The sequence below is a fragment of the Colletes gigas genome, unplaced genomic scaffold (assembly GCF_013123115.1).
Source record: "Colletes gigas isolate AHSC1104 unplaced genomic scaffold, ASM1312311v1 Colletes_gigas_Sc00011, whole genome shotgun sequence".
Taxonomy (NCBI): Eukaryota; Metazoa; Arthropoda; class Insecta; order Hymenoptera; family Colletidae; genus Colletes; species Colletes gigas.
Window position 1 is genome coordinate 6,172,291 of NW_025106640.1, and position 25,551 is coordinate 6,197,841.

The window sequence follows — 25,551 nt, forward strand, 5'->3', positions numbered from 1 at the left end:
TTTTTGCATAATTAAATGTTTGAAAACATAATTGGAATGTTATTATGCTTTTGTCATAATATACAATATAAGGTATAATAACATAGTTGTGATGACATGGAACCGAGGACAATACATAATACATATACGGTAACTACAAATGTTTACTAGTAATAATATTGCTATATCTTTAGCAATCTGTGTTATACGTTTTAATCAATATTAATATGTAGTATTTTCATAGGAGTATTGTCTAAATATTTCAATAATACATGCGATTTAAATTGTATAGATAATCGAATAAAAAGTATAATACACTATCAAATAAAATTACGAAATATTTTAAATTGCCAGAAGTTTCTGCAATGAAATTCATGTATATGTATGCGTCAGTTAAAGAATATATTATTAGTGCCTTGACATTAATGCACAGTACTGTCTTACAAAGTACACAAGGAACTAGAACGGTTTTATTACTTGCTACCGTTAAATGCTGTGAATCACAATTTCATATTATATATATATATATATATATATATCTAACATAAAATCATTTTGTTCTAACATTAAAATAATAATTCACTTTTGCTACAAAACAATTATATTTAGACATTTCGCACGAGTCTTTGTACTAAGAACGTAGATCTCACTGTAAAGTACAGATGAAATGCAATGAACAATGAATATTTACATATATAATAATATTTCTGGCTCAACGATCTATAAAAAATGTGAGTTTGTAAAGGAATTAAATTACACTAATTGCTTTGCCTTTCCGAGAAGTTAACGAAATTTATATATACAACGAACAATAATATTGCCTAAATAATGGTCCTATTTACATTACAAACAGAGATAAGTTCGTAAATATGGTAAAAAAAAAAATAGTTCAAAATTTGTACATAACATTTTAAATATACATTTTTATCATGACTGCAAAAAATTGTTCTCTCCTTTAAAAGAATTGTACATACATAGAAAGATTATTCGCGACTGAATTACGTAAGTAGATATATTTTTAAATGCCGTAGGACGGCATTTGATCTTCAAAAGTCAATTTCGGGCAGCGCTTATTTAATCGTATCAGTACTCTGCATACATTTAATGTTTCAATGTTATGACTATTTGTTTATATTCAATTAGCAGCCTTCTAAAGAAAGCCTTTGATTTATATTTTCAACCCTTACCATCATCTCTTTGAGTACATCTTCAGCCAGGCTGTCGACACTGGTGTATCTTACTTTAAAAAAATTAAATATATCTACAAGGAATTCGATAACTTGATCTCTAAAATAATGACAAGTGGAACGTAGACTGCCTTCTGGACCTAGAAATCCCCATACGAGTACCGGCGAAATTTGTTCAGAAATCGAGTAAAAGTGCGACAAAAATCCTTTGTCGTATTTCAACATTTGTCTTTTACCAACAAGAACTGACCAGACCGCAGTACCGATTGCCTTAAACGTAACGTAAAAAGTAATAAACAGAACCATGATAAGTATTATTATATTTGGAATACTCACTGTTTCACGGAAACTGGCGGAGATCCATCTGTTTTGTAAAATTGCTTTAATGGACGACGGTGGCTTTTCAACTTCCTCAAACGCGTCTAAAAGTATAAAATCGATCAGCACGTCGTAGAAGTTTATGCACTTCACGCCTCTCCCTGATAATTCTTCTTCCATCATGCTATGATTCTTTGGATCGATCAAGAACTCTAACATCCGTTCGTAATGCATCAAATAATCCTTCGGATCCTGGCGTTAAATACATTTATTAATCATTGAATTTAGATTAACACGTTGACCGCCACATTTAAAAAATATATTCGATCCGTTCTGGGCGGCCAATGTGTTAAGTATTATCTATGTTTTCTCAGAGGAAGTAAACGATATATGTATGTATATATATATATGTATGTGTTGTGTATACCCTGTCTGCATACATGATCAAATCGCTAATAACTTGTCGGCCTATGTCTCTGATCCACAAGTTCACAGACGGAATAGTAAACAATTTTGTATATGCTTGCCGCAAACATTGCACTTTCGCTAAATACTCAACGTCCGAGCCGCATTTCACCAGTTCCGTATGAAGCCGTCTATAAAAATCACAATCGATTACATGACCGAATAAATGTTACCGTAACTGTTAGAATTGATAGGAAAGATAACTTTTTACCTGCAAGAAATACCAGTGTCCTCGTGTTCTTTGAGGGCAGTGTGATAGAGTTCTTGCTTCTCGAAATGTGGGAACAACTCGGAAAATTCTTCGAATTCGCGCAGATCTGCTACCTGAATTACAACGAGCACGGAGTTTAGCATCGATCAAAACGAAGTTTTAATCTTTATTTAAAATTCTACACCGAACACGTAGAAACTTACTCCGTCACGCGCCGACTCGAAGGACTCTGGAGAAGATGCAGCGTCCGCTTTGTCTTTCGTGGATAACCGTGTCCCTATTTTCGAAGGTTTGTCCAAGCTCTCCTCGCTTTCGTTGCGAAACAATACAGAGTGCTACGAGAAAACGAAATTAATTGTTTCTTCTTGCTTATAATTTACCTCGCGATCGCAAAGATCTACGATTACGAGGCTCGAACGAAGGAACAGGTTTTCTGTATATTTATTTCGTTGTGACAAACTTGTGTATTTTAATTTGCACGATCGTTTGAACAGTGTCCGTTCTTGAACTGCACTTTGCACGTTTAGATTCGAACGACAGCGGTCGCGGTGCCATGAACTTCCTATGTAGTAATTCTTCCTTGCGTTAGGTCAAGTGACTCATTCCGCTAATTACTCCGGTCAGTTATCATTTAAATTGGATTAATTCCCGTATTTTTTTTTCTTATAGCTCGCAAAACGTAATTGATGAGTCCAGCGGAATGGAATGGCAGTGAACGTGAAGCGGACAAGATTTAGAAGATAAAAGGAAAATTACAAAAAATAAACAGAGTACAAAAGGAACTTTTTAATGAGTAATTTAGTTTAATTTCGCCAAGACTAAAACCGTTAACGATCAACCTACTTTCTATACATCTGGCGGCTAGTTTTAAATAATCGTTGATAACGTACCCGTAAAAAAAAAAAAGAAAAAGAATCATATAGCGGTTGGGAGCTTCTAAAAAATGTTCACCGCAATAAACACGCCCCGTGACTAACGATATAATAATTCAAGGAGTAACGGAGATTCGCTTCAGCAAACGAAAAAGGGAAGAAAAAAAAAAACGCAAGGTAAACCGATATGCCTACCTGGTCGATAAAGAGGAGTTCCGCCTGGCTCTGGATTTGATAACCCATGTCAAGGAGCTCTTGGACGTCGTGCGTAAAAGCTGCATCCGCCTTAGACGGTAATGCGAGCGTGTCATTGCTGAACGAAGAGCTAAACGCAGCGAGAGCATCCTCCCAGCAATAGAGAGCCTTTTCCAGCGCCTCCAGTCCTGCATCGTTAAGTTACACATCGTTTTACATTTGTCAATTTTCATTCCACCCCGGCGCGTGCGTGGTATCGCAAACAATGAATTCGAATCCGTTTAATTCGTTCTGAGAAACGGTTCCACGCGACCGTGGATCCAGTGGCTACCAATTTGTGACGAAGAAAGATATTTTACATTGCGGAGGATTCCCCATATGTGCCCCCCATAGATCGAAACGTCTATCCGTCTATTCCGTTCCATTGCGGCCAGGGAAAAGAAAAATGTAAGAAATGTACAGGAATTAGTCGATTACTTCTACCATTGCGCAGTTACAATTTTAAGAGTTTACCTCCGACGCGACGAGGACAGTTTTCTCGGTTTACTACCGTCGTCAACGTAATATCTGTGTTCTCAATCTCGAACGAGTACACAGATTCAATGTGTCTTTAGATCTTTATTACGTCTCGTTCCTTTTTTCATTTTATCAGTATCAATCGCTGATACGGTTGCATCAAGAATTAGCCTGCTTGTAAAACTTTAATCGACAGTGACAAATGAACCGGTTGTGTCACTCAACAGATTAATTAAATTATCTTTGCAACAACCTCATAAATCACTCGTGAATCAAAACATCCAGAAGATTAGAAGTCCTCGATGCGTTATTATTGCCAAGAGAATATTAACTGAATATTATTGTTATTTAAAAAAAGAGACTTCGTGTACTTAGTGTAATCTTCAAATTACAATTCATAACTCCTGCATGTTGTATGGACCGAATACTAACGTCGAACGACATACAAAAGGAATACACAGATTTATACGTAATACTTTCTCTTCTTAGTTTAGGCATCGCCGAAGCGTATCTCGAGGTCTCCATTTTATTTACACTGGAGCCAAGTTCCGACAGAGAACTTTCTATGAAATGACTGTTTTTCGTAGTTGGTTTTTTCCCCCCTATACGATTTCCACACTCGTACGGTCAAGCACGAGCGATATTGATTTAGTAACGATTCGACATCTCAGAACCGGAATTTTGGTCCTCTTGTTGCGTAGCTGACAAACAGCATGTGTGTTTATAAAAGAACGCGCAATGTGTGCTGTCAGCCATCGATATACAAAGTAAACATGACGCATTTATCTCGTATTATATCGTTTCATACGTGTGTTGTATTTAGCAGCGATACCAAGACGAGTAGTCGATTGTTCGAATAATAATTTTGGTAATTGAACGAAATTCGAGTGGTTTGAAATACGTATTCGAGTAGTCGGCTAGGCTCGTTTTTTTCCCCAACTACTCGGACAGCTCTAGCCCAGACGGGAAGAGGAAGCTTCAGTCAGCCAACGTCGCGACTCGGTACTTGGCACTCGCACAAGTGGCAAAGGTAAGTTCAACGACTGATTTTGCAACGGCAGAAGATTTACAAATGAGAGACCCTGTTGGCCGGCGTGTCAACCAGTCAGCAGAGAGTAAGGGGTTGAGAGCACCTACTTAACGTTGTCACTGTCGCAGGATTTAAATTCCGAGTCGGTGACGACATTCACCGTATTCAACGTTTTGTCACTCGTAACCCGCGCAGACGGAACCGCCAGAACGGAAGTCGAGCGCGCCGTATCAATTACGAAGGATAACACCCTAAAGGTGAGCTCATTAGTCACAATCTACGATAAAAACAATACTACGCATCTACGTCAATGGTTGCCCATAGAGTCTATTACGGACCACACGGGCAAACATCTACGTAGGTAGGTTTGTATCTACGGAATACGTGAACCGATGTGACAGTGGTTGTTATCGATGCACATCGGGCAAAGTTCAGATACACGTTCTTTCGAAAGATGCAACCGAATGCATACAGGTACGGATAACATACTGCACGAAGGGTGAGAATGAATGAACCCGCTTCCCTCCGGAATTTTTGATTTTTATTTAAGGGTATTTTAACTGCCATGGTCCTAGGAAGGGGGATGCACAGAGGAAAAAAAAAAATATGCGCCACAGAGGGAGTAAAGTTGTGTGTTTCCCAGTGGCGTACCAATGGAAACGCGAATCGAACGAAAACGACATATACAGAATGCACGCAACAGTTAACGTTTCGTTGTCACGATAAAATTGACAAACGATATAAACGATTTCGTTAACCGTGCGTAAATTGAACACGAAATTGTATCGAGTAACGTTAAAGAGTAAATGCAAATTAATTTCATCCACAAAGGAAAGTAATTTAATCGAGTCGTTGAACGCGATACTCGTTATTTCTGTAACGATCGAAAGACTAAGGATTCGATTCTTTGCGACGAAACGTTTTTTAATTGGTCGTTCAAAGTAAAGAACGAACAAAATCGTTTACAATTGTTTGCCAGATCCGCCCGTCTCCGAGCGATTACTCGTTTTCAGAGCGTTCGATAGAAATTAGAATATCGAAAAGAGGATAACCTAAAAGGTGCTCGCGAGCCGTGCCACTCGAGTTCACGGCGTGCAAGTGTCCTTTTATTTAACGAAGAGATTCCGGTACGAGTCTTACGAGAAGAGCTTTCGTGGCGGCTAACCCTCGACGATTCCTCGCCATCCCCCTATTACAGAAAAGATACCCGAAAGAGTCCACCACTGCGATGCTGCCGCGCCGGATGGTTGGCGTCAATAATACCAAAGTGACGTAATCCTTTTCGAGGTTCGTTATTGGAGGATGTGTCATCCAATGGGGAGGGGTCGATACGGCAGCTGGGAGGCGCGCGCGGTCTCAAAGTGTGCTCCGGGCACGCGTTGCGGCATCGCGCGTTCGCCGCGCTAGTAGTGCGCTGCTGGAACCCCGACTAGGCAGGTCCGAGAGCGATACGAAGAGAGAGCGAGACATACGAAACTACCGACCGAGAAACGAAGATCGACTGGAGTGACCGAGCGCGCAGAAGAAGGGAGGGTGTGAGACACACTGGGTCCTTGCGCTGGCGTCAGTTATTCGGCTTGCCGCTTGCTTGCCGGGCGTAGTGCGATCTTGCTTCCGAGGACTACGGGCCGTTGACACGCGAAATATACAAACGAACACGGAAAAAACGTATCGTGTTAACGTTCGTTTAGAATAAAAGACCGGACCGACACACACCTAGTGCCAGACCGCGTAATCCTGTCCCCATTGATGCCAGTATTTGGACACTCGCATTATTTGGATTAAGATAATGCAATAGTAAGTACGATTGTTTCCTTCTCTATGGTTATTGAACGTTCAGCGACCGCGGGCGGGCACATCGGGAACGCGTCGCTGTATTATCGACACGGTTTTCGAATTTATTTCGTACTGCGTATCGAATCCGATCGTACGCGATACATTTTATGGGGGGAATTCGTTTCGACGCGAACGAACGGAAAAGTCGATTCAACGCGTGTACGTCGAACGGCGAAGGAACACCTTACACGCCTAGGATGGCCGAGAAATTCACCATTTTTGCAAATAGTTTGCAACTTTTTTTTTTTTTATAGTGATGTCTGGCTAGCAGATCGAACGACAAATTCAGACGGTAGAGGGAGAAATGTAGAAGTGCAGCGAAAATATTGCGTAATTCGCGAGAGGGTTAACGAGACGCAAGGATATCGAAGAGTAAAAAACGCGTTTCTGATTTTCCAAAATATTCGTTTGATTGTTCCTGTGATCGTTCTGGATCCAGGTATACTTCCCCGTATAGGTCAAGTTCAGGGGTCAATACCTCGTTCCCGTTGAATCTCGAATAAAAGTAAATGTAGCAATAGCACCGCACCGACAGATCGATGGAGGTGCCTGCTGCGCTGGTGAACTTGGAAATTTCCCTAGCACACGCGCACTTCCTCCAGTTGTGATATTTGCGTATCCGTTATACCTTGCCCTTAGAAAAGGTGCATTTTTATTAAATCATCTCTGCACTAAGTAACCACGAAATTTAGAATCTATCGAATATATTTACGAAGACTATTTGGAAACAAGATGTCCTATACTTACGAGGTACATTCCGTGCCAAAAATGTGCCCGACATCGGGCGTACAACTTGCGCGACGATATCGAAACAATTTCCTCATTAAAGAAACGAATCTCTTTAAAGGTGTAAACACGCAATCGATTATTATTTATCGCTTGACATTTAATCCTGACGAAATCCTAGATTCAAATAGTTTGAAAGTCGAAGGTGAACAAGCCTCGAGGTTAAAATGACCTTTTTTTTTATATAATGTTTAACGAACCGAAAAGTTGATCGAGCATTAGATGCTTAAAGGTTAATGGTTAATTTTAAAGACGAAAGTAGTTTGTTTGTTCATAAGGTCGAAGCTGTTGATTTATCATTTGTTGCATAGCTCGATACAAGGAATATTCGTACAGAGATTCAATATTCAGCGTTTACGTTTTGCCTTATATCGCGAAAAATAAATAGGAATCCGGGACGAACAACATGGCTCCGTAAACAATAACAGTATATGTATATAATTGAACTGTATTTACGTTCGATTAAGTTAATGAAATGCATAGCGTCGGATGAAAATAAAAGATAATTGAGTTCGACACATTAGGCACGCCTAATGAATAATATCCTAATTGCACGCGTAAAGTAACAAAGTATTCCCATTTGAATAACGAATCGTGCTATTAACTGAAGTGTAAACACGCAAGTTCCAAGTAAAAATTGAATCAATTATGCATAATTGATTAAATTCACTTATGCAGGAATTAAAATGAGCTAGCAGATACTGCTGAAATTAAACGAAGGACTCTGTTATGGAAAAAATTTCGATTTCAAGGAAAAACAATCGTTCGATGAACATTACTTCGTACTTAGTTTGCGAATAATAAAAAAAAATAAAAATAAGGAGCAGAACAAAATTAATAAACCGGTCGTGGGGGGCAGAGGGGGAGCCTTTTGAATCGATCACGCGAGTCGTGCAACTTGCACGGAGACGACCTGTCGATAGATGCAAATTCCATGGGTAACAAGATACACTACACGATCGCGTCAGTTATTAGGTAATAGTGGATCCCCTGTCGAGGATGCTTCGACCCTGATGAGGCTAATAAAAGTGACATCATTATCGCTCGCGCCGCAACGAGCTTTTAACCTACGTGGTTCGCTCTGATTTTCATAATCTGGTTCACATCATCGTACTCTCCCCCATTAGTTGTTAGCTCGCCACTCTATCTCTACGCGCCGACAAAGTGCGAAGGACGCGGTCATCGGGATCGCTTTTCTTTTCCTGCCTCGTTTTCATTTTTCTTCCTCTCATATTCTTACTCCGTTAACGCAGAAAGAGAATCTAGCTCTTTACTTGGAAGCGTATTAATGTTCTTACTATCCTTGGATGAGGTAAGCATTTAGAGATCATATACCGTGGAATAGCAAGAGGGTAAAAGGTGTATGTACCCCCCACTCAGAGGCTGCCTTCGTAAAGTAGACCGACGGAGGTCATACTATACGGCCACGAGCCACGTCAGCTGGAAAGATCTTCTGTATCTCGATAAACCCGAGGCTAGTCGCCTAACACTCTGCTTCTCTTCCCGTTGCAGCCGGAAATAATCATTCCGGTTGCAAGGGATTCCCACCAAATATTTATTCTTCGGTATCGAACAGTTTCTTTGACTTCAAATTGCTCATCTTGGTCGTCAATTGACTCTTGGTAACTTCAGATCTCGAAATTTTTAATCTCGTCTTCTCGACTCTTTTAAACCGGAAACCTCTAATTGCTTTTAAGAAAATCAGACTCCTCGAAACATTCTATCGTATTCCCTTTCCTCTTGACCGTAGTTTACTTGGATCTTAACTTTCGAACGGTACGAAAAGACGAGGTAAAGTCTAGAACGAGCTCTTCCTCTTGGTTCAGTCACCCGGAGCGCCGGATCACTGACACAAGCTCCCTTTTGGTCGACAAACCCGGCAGAGGACATTTGAATTCATTGAACGTCATCAGGGTATTAGAACTATTTTGATGGCATCGCTCGTAGGCGTTCGACTCTCGAGGGCTTTCGTAACTTGAAACAATTCCGACCCGACGCGATCACGGAATGAATTGAATTCGAGTACCTGGAAATGACTCGGTGAAAAGTGGCGTAAGGTCGGCGTTGTAAGTACCTACGATGCAGCAACGACGCTGTAATTATTCATAGAGCCACGGACGCCTCGCGTTTGGACTCGTTAATCTCTTCCTCTACCTCAACCCCCGTTAATTCCGCGGCCGGATAAAACATTACGATCGTACTCGATTTAATCCTCGTCCTGGTGGAACCCAACGAGATCGTAAATTTTTTAAGACGTCAAAACATTGATTTCATGTATCGGTAATAAATAGATCGCATTAACGGGTTGGTGGTCTATATCTTCGTCTGTTCATGTCGCTTAGTTAGTTTCGGTAGTGAAAACGTGCTTGCGTTGATGTCTCCAAGAAATTTACGACCTCGTTGTATCTCGAAGGCTACGATACAGGGATTTGTAGCAGTTTGGAATCGGTACGGTAACAGACACGCTAGCCCGAACGACGCGACGTAGCGGTTCTGTTTTTATTGTGGATACGGATGCGCTTTTTATCTTCGGATGAATCATCACCCCGGGAATCGTGAGATGATTCGCGAAGGAATGTTCCCGGATAAGCGACAGAGAAAGGGAAACAAGATCCGTTAGCGAAATGGTCGGTTTAAAACCGTCGGTTCGCCAACAATCGTTGCATCCGTCGGCGTACGATATAGACGATGTGCATGTTAGACACGTAACGATTTACGGGCTTAACGAGAAGGTTACTAAAGCGATCTTGGCAAGTTTATGGAGCTAGGAAACGCCGGTTTGGCGTTGCTTCGAATTTAGATCGAAGAAGTTCAAGGGCCCCTCGTACCGAAAGTTCGCTTGAAAAAAAATTGTTTCCGATCTCTCTTTGTAAAACTCGAATGCATTGCGTTTTGCACGAATGCAAGGAGACGACGTTACTTATCGGTACCCCCCTAATGGCCCTCTTCTGGGTGCAATATCATCAGGGGCCACGTCGATGGCAAGGGGGTCTTGCAGACTGCTGGTTAAATTTTCGCTGCACTCACGGGCAATCGAGCGACGGAAATGAGTTTAACAATGACTGCGGAGACGATCCGGTTGCATAGGTGGCCTTGACAGTGATAAATAGAATACCGTCGTTTGGTCAGGAAACGCGAGCTTTCATGCATTTTTCGTTTTGAAACGCTTCCAAAATGCTAATGGATTTTTCTTTTTCATTCTCGATCTATCGTTTCCTTCATCGAGCAATTAGGGTCGCGTCGTCGACGACGAATTGACCAGTCTCGTCATACGTTTCGTTTGAACTTGAACCACTCGTTTCGCTGATCCAGCAATCGCGTTTGGAGGACAACGATGATGGGAATAGAAGTCGCGAGTGTTTAATTGCCTTCGACCAAGGACTATTTTTGGGGTCAAGGAAGTAGCGATCCACGGGATTGGTATATCAACGATCGTGCCAAGCTGGTGACATTAGGTTGTCTAGCTCTCCTCGCGACTCGTTACGCGGTGATAAAACATACAGAGCCACGCGAAAGTATCTATTACTTACAATTTTCGTATCCTAGTTGAAAAGAGTCCTAGATCTAGCAACCGATCCGTAGATCATAGAAGCATTCGATCTGTTCCTGGAATCTTAGTACCGATTACGTTTCTTAGAATCGTAGATAGAGGTTGCTCTGTTCGTACGCGGCTAGTTTGAAGAAAGGAAAGAACTAATAATAATTATAAATATGTCGTCGTTCGAATACTTTCGTGCGTCTGTGTACGAGTAGAACGTGACGTAACACTATAAAAAAGTCGGAAATCGACTTTGCTTCGCGAGAATGTTCATAAAAAAAAAAAAAAAAAAAAAACCGGTGTCGCTAGACATTGTACAAATCCTATTTTTATTTATGAACTTTGCGTTCGCTCAATTTATTCGCGTACGTCAGCGTCGAGCGACGGCCTTCGGAGGCGAATCTTCCATTATCCTCCGCAACATTTACGCGTTCTCGGTGTCGAAATAAACCACCCTTAATTTCCAACGAAGGCCCGACGCACTGCACCACGCGCATTGAATCACGTTTCCTGGGAGCACGTTATTGATTGCGAGACGAATATTTCCGCTATGGCCAATTCGGTGGCATACGTTCCGACGTTCTCGACATCAACGGATCTCGTCTATCCCTCCAAATTTGGGAAACTGTCGAACATGATGGATAACGTTGCAGTCAGCGACGAACCCGAGACACGTAGACTCCACTTCGTATTCAGGCGAACTTTATAACTGTGCATCGTATACAAAGTTGCATACAAAACTTGCATTCTGGAGTACAGTAAGAAACAACTGTACACTCAGACATAGATGTTTTTAATATAAATAATATTTTATATCGGGAATAAATATTAAATTTATATTACGTAAGTCTCTGTTACTCGAAACCAGGGTCTTGAATGTTTCGATGGTCTCGGGGAGGTCGACTACTGTTACAACAATATAACCCCCATGCATCTGTGTATAACATTACGCGTTACGTACCGTGTTGCGGCTAAATATAGCCCCGTGCGGAAACGCCATGGTCGCGTTCCTTAAACCCGTTCTCGGAACGCGCATGGGCGTTCGCCGCACGCGACGATCGGTTCTCGATATAACAAAATCTAAATACGTTCTCACGTTCCCCGAGTCGTGTCGTTCGATTACAAAATATCAAATCGATCGATGGGATTTATTTCCGCGGCCTCTCTTGTCTCGTGCCAAATACGATTCGCGATATCGTCGGCGCGTTTACGTGGATTGTTCATTGCGCCGTCCGTGCAAAGGTAAAGAAATAAAAACCTACGAGCACCGGACGAGAGCGAGGTCTCTTTGTTCCATTGTTCGAGCGACACGCGCGCGAGTCGACAACGCGACGCAGGCGGGTTGTCTAAGGTGTTCCACCGTGACGTGGTTTGCTTTGTGCCCGGGTCAGAATTTTACTTCTTCCTCGTCATTACCGCAGTCTGAGGGGGTCTCGTCGCACCTCCGCGCTGGTTTTTCCTTTTCTCCTTCTTCGTTTCGGCCCGCGGCTGAGGGCGACGTGTGTGCCCCGTGCACGTGGCTAAGAAGCTCGACCGTAAAGAAGTGCTCTCCACTGGTTGGATTGCCGACGCACGACCATAAGGGAGGGAGCCGTTATCATGGTAACGCTGATAGCATGACCGTGGAAAGTCGATACCTTACTCGTTTCGTATTCAGCGGCAAGGGCATGCCCTATCTAGGTGCATACCGAGCCCTGACCCGTGTTTACTCTCGTTTCGATACCGTTAGCCTCAAAAACCCGTCGTTTCGTCGCTGATTCGTGCAGGAAGCGCGTTATCAAACAACTGCAATTTGCGATAAGTAGCCCGGGCGGCGGGAGCGTTTTGTGCCCGGAAAACTCCGGCAATTTTTCCATCAGACCCCGTCGAACGATTTTCTCACGGGTGAGGCCGAATTGTTTAATCCGACCCGGCGCGGATTATTGTATAAATTCGAGAGAGATCGTCCGCGCGCGACTTCCTGACCGAGATATTTTCGTTCTGGTAAACGAGGCCTAAATTGATACAGAACGCACGCATACGCTCGTCTAATCGAATAAAATTACTCTAATCATAAATTTAACTTTACTTGATGCCGTAATTGATAAAAAAAACCAACCGGACGAGACTTCGTTTCGGAGAAACTGGACGCGGAAAACTTGCGTCGCTTGCACGCGCGAAAAAAATTTCGCCAGCGCGTTTTCCCGTTTATTTTTCTTTCCGTGTTTTCCACGCCAGGCTCGCGTCGTTTTTTAAAATATCTTTCACGCGTCGCTGGCCGCGGGAATAAAAATGTTCGACTCACGAATCACGCGTGGGGCTCGGTCTTAATAATCGTTACTGTATTTCGGTCGTTTATCGGGAGGAGGGGGACTTAATCTGTTTATCGGTGCATACGCGTACCCTCGTGAGTGGTCCCTTTCACGCGCGATCGACTCAACGCTCGTTTCTTTCGCGTTACACGACCGAAGGTTTCAAATATCCACGCGGTTGCAGCTTTTACCGGCGTCTAAAACCTTCGACCTTCGGTGCACGAATCGTGTTCTTGCACGATTATGGATTCGCTTCTCGGCCCAATACGTGCACCCGTTCGACGAACGGTATCGCGGACTAGACGCGTTCCATGCGTCAAAATCAAGGATAACGACGAGAAAACATTAGTAATTCTAATAAAACGGGTTTCTCTTGCTGATGTTCCCACACCTCTAGCGAGATATTGTCGCGATAACGACTAACCTACGGCGATGCCACAATTGGAGGCGTATTGCCAACTGTAAACGAACGTTTCATTTTCTGAGAGAACATAACGCGCTAAAGTTCGACGAGATACAGAATTTTTAAGAAAGTATGATTCCAAACTTCCGAACTGTAGTGAAAAATAAGACGAAAATCAAGGATACTAATTTGTTGATTGAGGCTTCGTTAAAAAGTTATAGAAACATTTCTGACCAAACAGAAGAACCTTAACTGACAGAATAGAAGTTCTTCATAGCAGAACTATCGGTTATTTTCGGAAGAATCCGCATAAGTTTATCAAAACAAGCGATCTCTCACGTATCTTCTGAAAACACTTGTCCAGCGTTTGTAATAAAAACTGATCGTGTATTTTTAAAACGCCGGAAAGAAGATCTCGTGGGTCGAGGCGTTGAAACAGGAGCACCGTTGTCGTAGGTTAGGCGCCGTGAATCAAGAGAAGGCCGAAACTATAACGTAACGTCATAATCTCGGTCGTTATTCGTCCCGAGCGAGACGATATTTAGAAAGGTTGTACGTTACAATCGATCGTGGTGCTTTCGCCGAAACGCGATTCGTTTCAGAAACCGACCTGCACTTTCTCTTAAATTGCTAGCCGCCCCAAAGATCGTCTAGCATACCAGAGCTAATTCCCGTCCGTGAAAGTCAATTATCTAATTTCATCGGGCAACGTTTCACCGACGCATCGGATGCAACGGTGTGTTTCACATAATTTTCTTCTCGGTCTGTTATTTTACTAGATACTCGGAGGGGGGAGAAAGGTTCCTACAGCTCGTGGAACGCGTATCGCCGACCAATTAGACGCGAATGCGGGTCGTAAGCTTTTGAAATTATAGATAATCGAAGTATCGGTTCGTTCTTATTTCCTGCCGGGCACCAAAAAGGTTGAAGACCTTTTTCTGTGTACCTTTCGACGGAAGATTGTAGATCACGGGCGTTAGAAAGTGGCGTCAGCTAAATGAAAGGCTCCGGCGCCCGTCGAGTTGGGCATTATTTAATTGATCCTGTTATTTATTTCCGTTAAAGTTACTTTTCTCTACGCCTTGGTTCGTATTAAAATATCAAGATCATCGTTCCGTTTGCGCCGAAGGGTCCTCGAGTTTATTATTTCGAGCGATGATAAGTTTGGCTGTGACGTCAGCCATCGGTGGCCATGATGGAACACGACAAACGAGTAGAATTTCACGGCCCACAGAGATGATAATCGTCACCGGTCCTCCCGCGTCTCTGTTTCGTACCTTGCGACACGCACAAGGCGATCTCAATTAAATAAACTCCCTGGTATGCTCCCGGTCGGAATAAAAGTTCTGTTCAGTTAAGGTCAGTGGGTCGGCTACGTATCAAATGAAATATACGAATCCAAGTCTGACCGAATTGCACGAAGGACGAGGCGCGTTAATAATGCATGCGGCATACATAGTCCACCTCGTACCCTGTAAATCTTGTCAATGGCGCCTGACGCGTCCGTGACTGGGGTGCGCGCGATTTCCCTCCTTCTTCTTCGACATTTTTTCATTATTTTTCATTCTCTTCCTTTTCAATTACACTGCTCGCGGGCTCCGACTATCGCGGCATTCGATTCCTTTGACGAGCCGCGCGACTGGTATTGAATCCCGCGACCGCGACCAATCCATCCCGTGGAAAACCACAACGGGGCAATACTCTTTTCGGGACGATCGACGTCGATTGCGTCCCGTTACGCGCGCCTCGACGACCATCCTCTGTTGTTTTTGACGGGCTTTCATGGAAATTAAACGCTACGGGAATCGATGTCGCGCACGCCAAACTTCCACCCACTCGAGCGAACCTTTTGATCGTGATCGATGAATTATTCCGTCTCTGGCAGAAATTAACGGGAACGAACGTATCGCTTTAACGACGAGGGCAGTAATTATTCCAACAAAACGATACTTCGTCGATATATGAATTATTCCTATAATTTTTCAACGGAACGTAAACGTTCGCGAAGTCGGTCCAACAAAGCCGGTTTAGCGAAGTTGCATCGCACGTATTTTTAAATTACACGTCAAACTCACCAGCCGGTATTACTAGAAGCATTTTTCAAACTGGTATTCACGATATCTCAACGCTCATTTAATTGATTGACTCGAAACCACGTATGTGCTAAGTTACACGCCTAGTTGTCGTGTAAATCGGGATTAAGCGTTCGGCGTTGTAAACTCGTGTCATTATTACGTAACGTATTCTCGAATATCTGTAAAAAAAACAAATTGTATCGCCTTCTGGTAAACGTTTTAGACGTTTCACGAGTACGCGATGCGCTCGATGACCAAGAAAGGTGATTGCACCGTCGACACGATTGGCACGGTTCCACGGATCGCAATAAGCGAAACAAACAAGTCATCGAAGGGTGTAGCCCCTATCAAAATAAAAGGACGGACGCTTCAATCGTCGAAAAGATGGCGGAAGATCGTAATTGTATTATTGCGCGAATAAATCGTTGTCAATCGCCTGCACACGAGCGCGATTTACGTCGCAGGTATACGCGGAAGCCTGGGAAATGACGCAACACAGATTCCGCGCGATCGTTGCGATCCGCTCGAGGGGGTGGAAAAAAAGGTATCGAGAACGCGATGAGAGGCCTCGACCTCGTGGAAACCGTGGCAAAGGGGGGAATATATTCTTTTTCCCGCGTAGCGAAACGAAAACAACCGGACTCCCGGGGTCCCGCGAATGCAAATTTCGCGTCGTTTCCGACGATAAAAACGAGGCGCAAAAACTGACGGGGCGCCTCTTCAACTCGTGCCCGGGACATTATCGCCTGGCGCTTGGCGTATCGAGAACCGGTTGCAGTCTTAACGTTCTGTAACATGTCGACAGGCCACCTACTACGAGTGCCTCTCTTCATTACGTACGCTCGACTGATAACAAACTTGGCCCGCGATGCGTTAAATACCTTCCAGGGTCAAACGGTCGGAACCCATTCGAGGAAAGTGCTTTGCTTTTGCCCCGAATTGATACGCCCCCGAGGCTCGTCGGACGTTGGATAGTTTAGGATAGTTGATTCCCCAGCCCTTTGACACCAAAATATGAAACTGCTCTCTGATTTCTACGACGCGAAAATTAGAGAAGCTAATTACTCAAAGTGGGCCTAAAATTTAGATCCCCCCCCCCGTAATCAATGATAATGATAAGCTCCTTTGTCACGCGCAACGTATCCACCTCTGCGTCGTTGGTAATTTTTCAATGATACGATATTTGATAGTTTAAAGATCGTTGCGTGCCAGACGCGAATTTAGATATCTTAAAATACCGTACGGATATTATGTAAAATCGAGAGGAATTCATGCGTAATCTCTGTTATTCGAATAATAAAATAACGTGGCTGTAGTAACAAGAGTGAGAGGTATGCTTGGTATCGAGAATTTTAATTAAAAAACGCGTCTTCTGGCATAAACTCCCGGGCATTTCGTTCGTTTCGTTTGCTACTCCCTTTCGATGTTGAATTCTTCCAGTTTCGATTTAGACGCGGCCGGAGCGGTAGATTTTATTGCTGGTCGTTCAACGTGCTCGACCAACCGTCACCGGTTCTAGCATTTCGCGTAGAAACGCACAATGAGATATCTCCCCGGCATCGAATTCTTTTTTTCGATCGTTTGATCGCCGCTCGAACAATACTAGGCTTCCGTGGAAACTGCGCGCGAGAACGGAAACGGTTTCGTCGGCTGCATAAAGTGTATCTGTGTGCGAAACGTACTGTTCGAAACCATTAGAGCAGCGTTTTCCGAGTTAGGCGTGTAACATGCTCGAAAAAGGACGCGAAATGATACTTTTTTTTTATCAAGGATGGCGGCTTTCAAGCAGTTTAGAAATCACCGCGTTAGAAGATCCGAACAATTCGGGGGAATCGTGTCTCGGGAATGAAAGAAACGCTGCGTACTAAATCCTCGACATATTTGCATGTTTCAGCGTGGGGATATTAAAAGTCGTCTCTTCGAGTCTTTATCTCCTTCGTGTATCGTAAAAATTTTAATTCCAACTTCTCGCGAGCCGTAAATCGCATAAATTGTCCATTCGGGGCTTCGATCAACCATCGAGATATCAGATACTTTATCGTCGAAACTAGCAACGACTCGCGAATTATATTTTTTTAAAATACTTTAAAACGGGAAAAGAAACACAGATGCTCTTTTGTCCCTTCGAGCACAACGCGTCACCGTTTTTGTTCAGGTTTTTTTTACGCAACGGGACAAAAGGGAGTCTAGTTCTTTGTGACCTCTGATCTCTTTCAACCGGCAAAGTGGATTACGTACGGGGCTTTTGTAATTCGGGACACGCCCGAAAATTTTATCCACCTTCTGTACACGCACGGCAACCTCGCGGAAACTCGTTAAAAAAAGCCCAAACAGTGTTATTAAAAGTAAACATTTCGTACCAAAAATCATGGAAAACAGCTCTTAATTCTTGGTTACTGTTACTTCATAAGCGCTGTTGGTTGTAACTTTGTTTTCTCTTTTATCGTAGATTACTGTAAAATTTATCGCACCTGGGCAACGCAAACCGGTTGTAAGATACGGCGAGCAGATTGAATAATTATGAGTCTCTCGAGGGGAGTTTGTCAAATTTTACACGTTCTTTTCGAGGCAATTTTAATTCATTAAATGCTAATTGAAATTTCGAAACCTGCTCGAATCGAAATATCGTCTCCGGTTTACCAATAAACTTACTTACTCACGAGCGTAGCGATCCTATATTTTATTAAATTTGCATACACTAGCCGCTTGAATCGTTTGTGATTCGCAAAGAATGCGGCGTATTCGGATGTTTCGGGCGTTTAATGAAATTCTCGTGCGCATTCGGAGCATCGGGTTCGAGAGTTATCCGGGAACGCGGTCGAGCGAAATTCTCAAATCAAAAGGAAAGATACTAGAGCGCAGTGGGCCACGAACGATATAAAATAAGCGTATTATCACGTAAACGGATACGCCACGGAACCGTTATAGCAACTTGTATCGAAGATATACCGGGTACACCTTGCGCTAACCGATGTGCCCGCGTTTCCACGAGACCATTAACTTCTCGCGATCGGACGCGTACAATACGCGCGTTCTAAATCCTATCGATAAATCCCGATGGATCCAGCGATCCACTGGATCGTTAAAACCGTTCAAATAAAAATCGCTGTCGATAACGTGGAATAAAAACGATCACGGTAGAAAGAAAAAACGTCCGTTCGCGAGAAAAAAAAAAAAGAACTATTCGAAAAGTTAGTCGGCATTAACTGAAGCGAAAACACGCGGCGGGTGCAAGGCGGTGTGCGAGCGAGATCCAGTTATACTCGGGCTGTGTTAAAGATACGCTCTGTAAGCAAGAAACATAATCACAAAGAGCCGGGGGTATTACTGTTACAAAAGTTAAGGTCGCCATAACACGGCACGGACTGAAATATTATGCAACTCCCGTAGTATTATCCGAGAGGTCGGGAGAGGATCACAGGAAAGCAACTCTTTTCTCGGGATAAAATTGAATTCTTTACGCGAGCGAGATACCAATCGACACACACGGGCGTTAAAGCAAGTCGATATTATTCCGCCAGCGGCCGGAAGCTGGAGTGTCTCGTGTTACCTCTGTATTAGCTGGCCAGTATTGTAGCAACAATCACGTTACAAGCTCGTCTTCTCCGTTCACCGCGCTCGATCCCTCCAACGGTTGGTGTTCGAACGCGGTTCGCGGATCCGCCGAACGAATTATCGTAAACACTCTCAAAAAAACAATCGTGTGTTCTATTCTCGTTTTTTTTTGCAGATGTTTTGGCAAAGAATGTACCTTGCACTGGGACTGTTCGGTGTCCTGTTGCTCCTGACGAACGCTGACAACAGCGTCCACATTTTGTCAAAGTACCATCAACTGATCACCTCGACTACCCTCAACTGGCTGCCGCGCGCACACTATGATCCGTCGAGGGAAATAGTCGTCGGCGGCTTCGAGTTCGAAGACTCGGAGGGTGCGTACAAACTAAAGGAAAACGAAAAAAAAAACAAGAGATAAAACCGTAGACTGTTCGAAAACTGTTACGGGGCATCCGGGCGTTATCCGTGTCCTTTTGGACGATCGCCTCTCGATGCAGCCTAGGCTTCTCGACACGCGACGTCAGCGATGACATGGGTTACCACTTACACCACGGGCTCGAGCAACTTCCTTTCATTTTCTTTTTCGATACGATTAAAATCTCAACGGTCAGCATAAATATGTGAAACACGATCACCGAAAACCCAGTAGTCAGCTTTAGACCCCAGTCGACATCGAATTTTTTTTTATAAAGGACACGGTTTACGCTTGGTAGCCTCTAACAGTTTTACCATGCTCTGGTCCCGGACTGACGAAAGTTAATCGCGTATTGTTATGGAGAGATCAAATTTCTTTCGTCGACTCCGCGTTTCCTGGCTCGACGAAATGCGCGGGAACGCGGTTGTTCCCCTGATAATTGTCGACGACGCATCTTTTTCAGACGAGTCGTACAATCAGGCAGAAAAGTCGGAGAGAAAGAAGCCCCTGTACGTGTGCCGCGTACTGCACACCACCGTCTGGGTGGCTGGTAGCCAGAAAGGCGACGAGAAACGATGCACCGTCACGATTCACGGCAGCGTGCAGTCGTACGACAAATACGAATTGTTGGAGAACGTCGACAATGCCGCCCGCGTCAACTGGGAACACTGGGATAAATACAAACCGACTCCCATAGGAGCGGTGGCTACGGAAAAGATGTTCGTGGCGCGCCACGCGGTTCACAACAACAAAGAGGGCTCAGACGCCTCGCCGAGGTACACCCATTATATCGGAACCTTGAATTCAAACGACAATCTTGGAACTATCAGCTACGTGACAGACGTAAGTAATTGCTGCCCATGATTCCGTCTCTGGCCGGGTTGGGGCACGACGTTTAACGCGTTTGCTAAGAGATTAATGGTTACAAGCTTTTAACGTGTTCCGTGGTATAGTAATCAACCCCCAACCCGGCAGACGGGGATCTCAAGTAACCGAAACCGTTCTTTCAAACCGTATCTGATTAGCGAAAGTACTCGTACGCTTAAAGCTTCGAGTAAGTCCTATGTTTTACAAGACAATATTTACTGTAGAAACACGTGGACACGCAGGTGTACGGTTTGTCTTGTATCGTTTTCAACGTATCGTTTAGCCAACCCTGCTGGTTTCCCCGAATCACAGTACATGCTACAAAATATACAATGGGAGATTTTAATGAGAGATTCTAGAGGGCAAACTAAGACGAAAATCAATTATTGGAAAAATCTTGTTCTACTAGGATGGCACGGAAGTGACTGCAAAGTCGGGCGACGTTCTCGTCGAGACCGAACCGATATACTACGATTTGACTAGAGTTAAATTAACCTGGTCTAAAAAGCGTGTGATCAAGGCCACGCCGCTACAACTGGGTAATGCAACGATTTCCAATACCGGGCCGGAAGCTGCAAACATGGCGCAAGCTTTTGGATACACGTACAAGTATTCAGTGTACTGGGGGCAAGGGCACGCTATCTTGAAAGGCCTAAATACATCGATCACGTTGACGAACGGGACAGTTTTGCCAAAAATAGTTTGGGGTATAATGGAGACAACCGAACGTTCGGACGTACACACGTGAGTACACCTTCGGATTTAATAAATATTAAACTCGGTTTGTTATTGCATTCGGTTTTATTGTCTGTACAGGTTGGAGATATTCCTGGAGCCTGGCACAGGTGTGAACGTTACATTGAACGCCAATTATACCGACATGGAAGTACCCTACTCCGGAACATTAATCTCTCTCTATGAGGACGGTGAGACGAAATCACGCGTGATCAACGGTATTCGCAGGGAAGAGACTATGTTCGACATAAAACCAGAATTCGGACCTATTTACTTCTTAAGCAATAATAGTTTAGTTCCTACCACCACTGTACCGCCCACTACAGAAGCAAGCACTACCGCGATGCCTCGGGACACGAGTAAGGACGCGCGTAAACAAGATACGGATAACGAAGACCACGATGAGAACATGATTGTACCACCGAAGAAGTCAGACATGTCTAATATGCAAAGCGACGACGGCGGACCGCTGTCCCTTAAGAACAAGGTAGAAGTTTCACATTCTGGAACGTGTTTACACAGATTAAACATGATACTTATACCGTTCTTAACGATCATCGTCCATAGAAATACGTGAAAATACGACTCGAAAAATTCTAAATCCTAAGTTGCAATAGTAATATATTCGTAGAACAATATTGAAGAAAGATAACAAAAAAGAAAAAAAAAACAAACGAAAAGAAAAATGTTGCTGTAATTTCGTACATAGCAATTATGGCACGAAATAAAGCTCCTTGGTTAAATCGCTGATTGTCAGGCTGTGGTATCAGCACTGACATATGCTTGCCTTTCGAGAAAACTTGATATTTAATATATAATATATATATATATATATATACATAAAAATATATATATACACGTTTAGGATAGCAAAGAAATACCTTAATAATGAGCTAGTCTCATGACAATGTTAAGTACAAGCGATTGCAGCCAATGTAAATGTTAACACAAGAATTGTTAACATTACCTCTATTGTTGAATAACTGAATGTAACTATGACATTCCGTCTTTACTAATTCTGCTGTGAATCGATTTTCCAGCTAACTATTTTATGCCTTCGCAAAGTGTAATTCTAGATCTTCTAGAAGACTTTAAAAGCTTGAAAATGATGATATCTTCTTTGAGAAACGTGTTCAAAGAGAGTTATAATTACTGCAGGTATTATCTCGGGCAAAATAGCTTATAATGAAAACGAGTAAAATGAAAATGAAGGATAAAGATGCGCGAGTTAATGTAGCTATGATATATTTTTGAGATTGCAGTATAATTTTAGAAAATTGTAAGATTTATAAAGGTGTAGCAAGTAAGAATATGTAGAGTATAGGTGGATGGGTACAAGTATTTTTCAAAACTATTTTAATATCATTTCCATGACCGATGTAAATTTTTTATAGGATTTGCCATGTAGCGGTAATAGTAAAAATGAATGAACAATCTCGAGGATAAGCAACGATTTAACCGTGTACAGATTCTGCATAATTCCGAACAAAAATTTACATTCCTAAACTGTTAATATATTTAACCACCGAATGTAATTTCTGTTTTAAATTTATTCCAGTATTTTGTGTACCCATCTGTCTCACATGTAAAGTGATAGGGCTTGCAGATTCCTAGACGATTATTATTAATGGAAATTGTAATGGCAGAGGAACGCAGTATTTTAATTTGTATAGATATGTTAATAATTTATAAGGTACATTTCTTTGATAAGTGAAAGAGAAATATGGACTTATTTAATTCTGTGTCTAATTTAAACGTTTTTTAGTTAAAAGCATAACAAAGAAAATATTTTCATATATTCGCGTATTTCTGATCATTTTTACTTGAAATTATTGGTATGTATATAACATGTTTCTACATTCTGACTAGGTGTAATTGTTGTAAACTTATTTAACCGTTTATAGTTTGTCCTAACAATGGTAACAACATTGTATAATTATCATATTTTATTATATTGTAATATCGATAGAAGTAATATAAAATATTCATTTTGAACACGAACAGATGTCCATGGCTTTCTAACAGCATTTATCAAAGTAAGCCTAATCACAACATTGTGATATTCAGTAAAATTTTATGTAGACATAAAAGAATATAACATATTCTGTTAAATAATTTGTTAATTATCATAGAAAGCAATAATTTGTTGCGAGATTGGGACATGTGAGTTTTAGAATGATGTGTGATTAAATGAAACAGAAGAAAAATTAGGTAGAAGATGCAAGATATTATGATGTTTAATATTGTGAGCAATATTTTCTCATTGTGAATAAAGTGACGTAACGGACATGGCCCAAAACAATCGAATAGTAAGTTTACAGGATAAAGTTATGAAAGGAAAAAAGATAACCATAGAAAATTGATAGAAAATGAATACTGCTTATTTTTTAGTTGCTTCTTCATTCTCCTGTATACATTTGAGAAGATATTAAAAACTACAATGCAAGCAAATGAATTTAGTAATGCCAAGGACTGTCCTTAGCTTCTACGACCATCTGCATTAAACAAGTATGTTATTTGTGAATAATCTATTATGCTGTACATTATCATGTAAATATAAATGCTACATGTACATGTAAAAATGTATTCAACCTTCAATAATTTATGAATGCATGATACAAATTTTTTTTTATGTTAAACAATGCATACAACATTGTTAATTTTTCTTAAATAAAATTATTTGATCACATCCCCCACATACGTGTAATAAATAAACATTCAATTTTGTAACAGTAGAAGAATTTTTTTTTTTGAAGTAGGAGTTAAAAAAATCAACAAGCTACCAGTCATTACTTTTCATATTAATCTTATCTTTGCATTTTAAAATGCAACATAGTACTGTAAACACGATGGATTGAAATAGTTTTAAATCTATTAAGTGTACAGATAATTGTAACAAAGTCGACTTACCAAGGACACCATACTGCTGTGGACCAAGCCTCCCATCGCCATCTGGACCTCCTGGAACAGAGGATATAAGCGATACATGTTCGCTTATGTGACTCCTACTGCTAGCTTCACTTCTTCTGGCCCATGACACTTGTGATAATGCATCTGCGCAAAAAGAAAGAAACATATTACATCGCATCCTAATCGTCTTATCTTATATTAACATCTCACTGAAATTTCAGTGACTGTAATTTTGTTAACATTTTGATTCTAGTAACTACTTACTCTACTTACATCTACACCTACATATAACTTCATATTTTATGTTGATAAATTACCAAAAGTAGAATTCTTTGCACTTGCAAATCTTTGTTTTGCATCTCTTAAAGGTCTCCTTAAGGGGGGCAGAGGGTGTCTTCTTCGTCTTTTTAAAAACTGAGCCAAACCTCCTAATAGTAACGATCCTCCAGTGAGACAAATAATAACAATCTACAAAGAAAAAGTTCATATCATTAAGAAACGCTTGGGTACCGTATTTGAACGAGTGTCATACTAAATTCGTACTTGAATGTTTCTCGGTCTATCGACAATAATAATGGAATTACGAAAACACTAGGTACTCGTTTTTAAATATTATGTAATATTGGAATTATAAAATGTAAATACATTTACTCTAACCTCAAAAGAGAATACGAATACTTGCTTTTTGTGTTCTAGATAAGTGTATCGATGGCAGTGAAATTATGTAACGATTATACAATGCACCTAAAAACTGCCGCGCGTTAAATACGGACATTGTCAGTGTCTTTGCAATAAACTTTATAAATGGAGGTCCACGCACTGTTTGAACCAATGAAAAAACATTAATTTTTAACAAAGTACTGCATACTGCTACGAATAGGATTCGTTTTTGCGGCAAGATTCAAAGCATACAGTACTACAGTCAGTGTTGCCAGACGACAGACCGGTGCCCAAAGGAAACTACGCCACCACTTACGTATCCTAGTACACAGGCTCGTGCACGTACGTGAACTAAGCCCTTCAGCCCAGGCACATAGGTTGAAACTCGAAATCGTATGCTGGTTGACGCAAGTCGGATTTCAACCGTTTCGTGAACGACAAGGAAAGGTTCACGGTTCGCAATCACATTTTTTCTCGAATTTCCGAAGCTATTCGAAATGCAGCTCACATACACGTGGCTGTGCGTTAGTGTGTGAAAGTGGAGGGGCAATTTTCACGGAGCACCGGGTTACCGTCTGTTAGCACTGGCCTAACCTTACATTCATTGGTTGATTCGTTCATACGATGTAAACATTAAATAAAAAAACAGTGAAACTAATTGTAAGAATATTATACAAAATCATCATTTCACAGATGTAAGTGAAATT

At 41.9% G+C, this 25,551-nt stretch overlaps 2 protein-coding genes across 2 annotated transcripts; one reads left to right on the top strand and one right to left on the bottom strand.

Annotated features, from left to right (window-relative positions):
- Positions 1-822: 822 nt before the first annotated feature.
- On the bottom strand, positions 823-25,514 carry LOC122398369 (mitoguardin). The gene is made up of 9 exons (XM_043398156.1): positions 24,867-25,514; positions 24,502-24,652; positions 24,185-24,328; positions 3,228-3,415; positions 2,364-2,495; positions 2,161-2,273; positions 1,912-2,080; positions 1,503-1,736; positions 823-1,436 (listed from the first exon to the last, which is right to left on the bottom strand). The coding sequence occupies exons 1-9, from the start codon at positions 24,957-24,959 to the stop codon at positions 1,119-1,121; spliced, it is 1,542 nt and encodes a 513-aa protein (XP_043254091.1). The 5' UTR covers positions 24,960-25,514; the 3' UTR covers positions 823-1,118.
- On the top strand, positions 6,155-23,898 carry LOC122398371 (protein unzipped). The gene is made up of 5 exons (XM_043398158.1): positions 6,155-6,570; positions 19,433-19,631; positions 20,136-20,515; positions 20,949-21,283; positions 21,356-23,898. The coding sequence occupies exons 2-5, from the start codon at positions 19,433-19,435 to the stop codon at positions 21,849-21,851; spliced, it is 1,410 nt and encodes a 469-aa protein (XP_043254093.1). The 5' UTR covers positions 6,155-6,570; the 3' UTR covers positions 21,852-23,898.
- Positions 25,515-25,551: the final 37 nt, after the last annotated feature.